Raw genomic sequence first — 6,000 nt, 5'->3', positions numbered from 1 at the left:
CATTTTCAGCATGACTGAGGGAAGGTCAGCTCCTGGTTTGGTTCAGTAGGTGTATGTGCCTTCCCCAAGCATCCCTGTGTCCTTTTTCAGGGCAGCTGACTCAGTAGAGGTCCCTGCAAGGCCAGGAAGGGCGGTTCCTGAACATCTGAGACTCCACCAGTACTTCAACATATACCTTAAGGCAATATCCTTTCTTCCAACCCCCAGTGGAACACCATAAAGGGTCGAATTGTTTGCATTGCCTTATTTAACAAGAGGTCGGGTGCTATTTCTGATTTGCTGGCCAGGGACTTGGTTGATATTAATTTAATGCAGTCCAACTGGTATGCAAGTTTCGCGAGGACAGAGCCTTTTGTGTTTTCACTACTACCGCCCCACTCTTAGAACAGTCCCCGACACAGTAGGCATTCGACAAATAGTGTTTACTAAATGAATGAATGTTGCTGTTAATGTGCTGGCTGTTTGGCTTTACTTTGGTTTTATCCATCCGGCTTCAGAGAGCTGGAAACTGAAGGGAAATCTTTGAAATCCAATTTCCCTTGTTCCTTCGGTCCAGAAGCTCTGGCCAAGCCTTTGGGAACGGGGATCCCCTCAGAAGTTAATGACGACTCACGACCACGGGGGGCGGGGGAAGAGGGAGAGCTGCAGGAAGTTCTTCTCCACTCATCTCTGCGTTTGCAGTACCTTTCGCCACCCATCTTGCTCTTTATTTGGGGCTAGGGGCGTCCTGGGGGGGGGAAGGAAACCAGGGGCCACTCTGGCTGCATTCCTCGCCGGGGCCGTTTGGGTCCTGTCTGCGGCGAGCCCCGCAGCACCCCCTGTCTGTGCCAGCACCTGTCGGACCGCCAGTTGGCGGCCCGAGTTGGCGCGAGCGGACGCGGCCGGGGCTGCCCCTCCCGGAGGCGCCGACCCTCGCCCGCCCCTGCGGCCGCCCGCGGGAGAGCGGCTGAGCCTCCCCCGCTCGCCTGCCGCGCGCTCCGCCCGGGCTCTGCCCACGGCCCCCTCCTCCCGACCGCCGCCGGCTGGGGGAAGGTAGACAAGGGGAGGGGACAAGCCGGAGCCTTGGGCCGCCGGCCTTCCCTCTCTACCCCGTGCAGAGACGCCGCGCGGAGCCCCGAGGTCTGCGTGGAGCCCGAGGCGTGGGGGGAGGGGACGGGGAACGACCGGAGCCCCGCGGTGACCCCGAGCTGCCGAATTTCCCTTGGCTTCGAGGAGCGGGGGACGCACTCAAACAAGGTGAACTTTGGTCGCGGAAAACTCCAGCCAGGTGCCGGGATCCGCGCCGCGGCGGTCGGGACCGGGCACAGGCTGCGCGCCGGGCTGGGGAGCGGGAGCCCAGAGGCCTCCGTCCGCCCGCGCCTGGGGCGGCCTCGGCTCGGAGCCCCCCACCCCCCGGCCTCGCTTCGGCTCCGCGGCCCCCGGGACCCGCCGAGGCGCCCTAGCCTTGTTTCTTCCCCCTCCCCCTTCGGGGGTGGGGGTGGGGCAGGGGAGAGGGGCGCCCGGAGAGCGCATCTATTGGCAGCTTTGTTATTGATCAGAAACTGCTCGCCGCCAACTTGGCTTCGAGGCTGGCTTCGCGCGACCCTCGAGTTTTCGCCTCTGTCCTGTCCCCCGAACTGACAGGTGCTCCCAGCAACTTGCTGGTGACTTCTCGCCGCTCCCCCGGCTCCCCCGCGTCCCCACCCCCTCTTTCCTCCCTCGTCTTCACCCCCACCCCCACCACTTCGGCACAGCTCAGGATTTGTTTAAACCTTGGGAAACTGGTTCAGGTCCAGGTTTTGCTTTGATCCTTTTCAAAAACTGGAGACACAGAAGAGGGCTCTAGGAAAAAGTTTTGGATGGGATTATGTGGAAACTACCCTGCGATTCTCTGCTGCCAGAGCAGGCTCGGCGCTTCCACCCCAGTGCAGCCTTCCCCTGGCGGTGGTGAAAGAGACTCAGGAGTCGCTGCTTCCAAAGTGCCCGCCGTGAGTGAGTTCTCGCCCCAGTCAGCCAAATGCTCCTCTTCGGGCTTCTCCTGCTGACATCTGCCCTGGCCGGCCAGAGACACGGGACTCAGGCTGAGTCCAACCTGAGTAGTAAATTCCAGTACTCCAGCAACAAGGAACAGAACGGTGAGTCTTTTACCCCTTTCTCCCCCTTCTTGTTTCTCGCGGTGTGTGTTACGTTGGCATTGTGCGTTGGTGTGTGATGTACAACTAGCCTGCGAGGGTATAGTCGTCTCTCTAGCCATGCAAATGCGCGCTGCGTTCATTGGCATAGACTTTAGGAGGTTACGTGCCGTTTGCAACTTCGGGAGCTGCCACAAAGCTGTAAGAGGGCAACGGGAGTGCCACTGCTGGCTCAGTTAGAGAAGATATTCTGGGAGCGATTGTGAACGTCAGTTCAAAGGCACATTGCAGAACCTTCCCTTGCCAGAGTTATAAGTTCAAGAACTGCCTCGAAAAATGAATACAAAATGAATGAGTCTTGGCATGTTTGACTTTACTCCGATTTTCTTTTTCGTGGGGAGGAGGGTGTTTGAGGAAATGTACCAGCCACATTAATTGAAGCACTCAAAGTGGAAAGGCATCAATTAATCAGTAAGTAGATAGGAAATAGAGAGGTCAAGGGGCCGTGTGGACGTTTTTAGGGGGAGTTAAAAAAATGTATTTCTTTTGCGCTCTCTCTCTCTCTCTCTTTTTTTTTTAATGTGCCTTTGTACTCTGAAGAACTTACCTTTCTGGTGTGTGTTTTTATATGTGTTGGTGAATGACTGCTATTTTGTGTGTGCTGGAAACGACTTAATCCTGCATAGGAAATGAGAATTACTTTCAGCTTTCAAGTGTACCTGAAATGTTTAGAAAACTCTCAGATGCAAGTTCCCTTGGGCTGGGATTGCACAGAGCTGGAGAAAGGCTCCTTTCATAAAGCCAGGGCAGCTTCAGGGTGTGTAATTTGCTTAGCCTCTGAACCCCATATGATTTACATCATTCAATTTCTAAACTCTTTTTCTCTTGATCTACCATTATGAAGTCATTTTCGAGAATACTTTGTAAATAGAAATTTTATACTGCACATGAAACCACAATGTTAATGTAGGCTGTCTAAAATTAGAATATTAAATACCCTGTTTACAAGTGGTGGCCCTTAATGTTATTTGAAAAGAAATGTGCATGTTTTTACTGCTTTGTATGCCATCTATTCAGAATGCAAGAATGCTGTCACTTTATTAACCAGGGGAAATGAACCCAAGCAGCATACCTAGAAAATCAGAATGGTGTGTGCTGTGTTTTTAAGTCAGAGCAAACTTTTTCTTTACATATCGGGGTGTTTTCAAGCTTCGACTTTGAATTTAAGCTCTCTGAAGTGTTCATACTTAAGAAAGCACAGAAAGTTTTAAAGTACAAAGATAGATTAAATAAGGATTCCTGGGACTTTTGTAGACATTATTTGTATGTGTTGTACGTGCAGCAAATACACATTATCACATTTATCAGCCAATATTAATGTAGTTGCTTCTCACAACTTGCTAATGTGATGGCACATGGCACCTGTAGGCCGCTTGAGCTGCTGATCAAAGGGCAGCCTAGGGATCTATCTCTAATCACAGGAGCTGCAGAGGATTGGGGGAAAGTGATCAAAGGAGCCCCAGCACCAGCTGTACCCTGGCAGGAAACAGATCAGATCAACCTTTGTTCTTTTTCATGTAAAATAAATGTCCAGTTCAAAATATTGCTTCTTACTAGACAAGCTTCTCCAAAATGACAATGCACAATATTCCTGGCTTCTGTGTTCTGTATTTTATTGTTCCTGTGCCATTATCATTTCTCCTTCTGCACTGTTTTATCAAGCCTGTCCTGGCATCTGTCACCTTCCAATTCCCGTTGCTACTTGTGCCTCTGATTGTCATTCTTTCTTGTGATCCACCTACCGTCATCACTTTGTAATGGGCCCCAGAGCTTCTCCTGTGGTCACTGGCCACTTTATTGAATAGGTTCACACCCTCTGGAGAGGTGAGTTCATTAATCCAGGCCACACGCATTCTGTTACCATCAGAGGTTGGGCCATTTCCATTCCTAAGTTGCATGATGCTAAAAATAGCCTGGCTATTTCCTAATCTGTGGGTAGAGGATTGGGCTATGTTTAGCTCTTGGGAGGGTTGGCAGCAGGAAGTAACTAGAGGTAGAGAACTACTCACCTTGTAGTTTTTAGCCTCAGGAGAAGTGGACCATCCAGCACTAGGGGGCAATATAGAGCTATTTTCCTGCACATGCTCAGGTTGATTTTATGCTTCAGGGTTCCAAGATTTGAGGATAACAGGTAGGTGCCAAAGAAGATCCCCCTGGAATGTGAACAAATTTGCTGGACCTTCTTTTTCTTCTTTTTTTGAGGGGGTTCCAAATTTTCCGTTCCCTTAGGTGGGGTTTTTTGCCCTCATAGTTATGATTGATTTTTGATTGCCCTCTTGCTATTTTCAATTTTGATGATTGCCCAATTCTGGAAGTACAAACCCTCTGGAGATGCCACACAGAAATGTCATTGGCCCAGTGTGTACATTGCATCATTTTGTGAAAGGTCTTCTAAGTGCCAAATGTCCAAATTGATCTATTTATTGTGACTATAAGAACTCATTCGTGCTTTGAGACCTCTCCCCAGTGATACTGTCTTTTCTCCAGTATTCTAAATTCTCAGATGTTGATGCAATCAGATCCCCAGGACTGCCTCATTTCAGTATTAACTTGGTGTCCCATGAGGTGTTATAAATAATGGAAATTGATTGCTATAGCCAATGCTAGATATTTGGATTTCGGTTGGATCATGTGGAGGTGCTTCAAAATTCATTTTGAGGGATCAGTGTCATTTACCTTGCTATTATTCATTACCTGGTTTTTGACCTAATACTGTATTGCAATTCTTGCCACTCTGCTGGGAGAATAGCTTTATCCTCCAATATTATATGTTACCTTTGTGTCCTTAATTCTTAACCTGACTTCTAACCCTGAAGTTTCACATGTAAAACAACCGTCTCCAGATGTAACTTAAAGAAGGAGATAAAAGATAAGAACGCTGACTTATATAGGGTTTCTGGCCTATACTTCCTGTATGACCATGGGAAAAATGACTAATATCTGGGTGCACTCATTTAGAGGAGAATGCCTGCTATGAAACCAGTAAGTTCTGGGATGGTGCTTCTGCGTTGCAGCATCAAAACCCAAAAAGAAACAAAGCTTACTTTATCAATTGCATATAGCCCACATAGACGCCCAATCACAAAGTTGTTGACGGACTAAAGCCTCATCCACTTTGTGTCATTGGTGACACAAATTTACCCATGGAGCCGAAATGTGCTTCCCGTTCTCATTTTCTTTAACCATTTTGAGTGCAGATTTGGAATATGTCTCTGTTAGTTAGGGTTATGCTTATGAACATCTTTATTGTATGTGCTCTTTTCCTCAAGAACTTCTGTGGCCCATGGGGCCATTTACTTTGGGGATAAATGGTCCTCTAGGAATGCCTTTCTGAATCCACATAGCTTGTGTTTGTGGCTTCCCTGTCTCTCTCTCTGTTTTTTTAATTCCAGCTTGCTCCTCCTCCGCTTGCCATGTGCCTTTGTCCCACAAAGCTGTGTCCACTCCCCCTACCCTTTCTAGGGGGTAGCTTCAAAGCTATATTTTACTGAAAATAGATAATCACAATCCTTAGAATGGTGTCACAGAGTAAATAGGCTCTGACCCAGTGCTAAAGGGACTTCCTGTGAGTTAGTCTATAAGTTGTAGTGCATGACCTTTGTGCCATTTATTTTTGTTGTTTAGAGGCTTTTTTTTTTTTAAAGGACTTCTTCCTTGTTCTCTGCTCTGTTTGAGACTGTTGAGGAAGTTGAAGAAGTAAAGTGCTATTATGTAATGATGAATATTGTTTTTCACAATTGGTGACAAAAAAGTCCCATTCTACTTTTTGGTAACATTCCCCTCCTACCAATTGTTATCTTTTATAATTAATCTGATGTATTTTATATTT

At 48.0% G+C, this 6,000-nt stretch overlaps 1 protein-coding gene across 7 annotated transcripts in view; it reads left to right on the top strand.

Moving 5' to 3' along the window:
* The first annotated feature begins 1,047 nt into the window (after nt 1-1,047).
* The window catches only part of PDGFC (platelet derived growth factor C), a 202,505-nt gene continuing 197,552 nt past the window's right edge, over nt 1,048-6,000 (top strand). For 2 of the 7 annotated variants that reach the window (XM_027599555.2, XM_027599554.2), the window contains exon 1: nt 2,361-2,582. Coding sequence is in view for 3 of the 7 variants with exons in the window: in XM_027599551.2 (XP_027455352.1) it covers nt 1,997-2,114 (118 nt within the window). In the remaining 4 variants the exon portion in view is untranslated. Of the gene's footprint in view, nt 2,115-2,360; nt 2,583-6,000 lie in introns of those variants that run through there. The other 5 variants (XM_027599549.2, XM_027599551.2, XM_027599550.2 and 2 more) reach the window with 5 other exon arrangements.

This window comes from Zalophus californianus, chromosome 2, assembly GCF_009762305.2.
Source record: "Zalophus californianus isolate mZalCal1 chromosome 2, mZalCal1.pri.v2, whole genome shotgun sequence".
Lineage (NCBI taxonomy): Eukaryota > Metazoa > Chordata > Mammalia > Carnivora > Otariidae > Zalophus > Zalophus californianus.
Note: the sequence above shows the minus strand (reverse complement) of the source record. Positions and strands in the feature narration are given on the sequence as shown.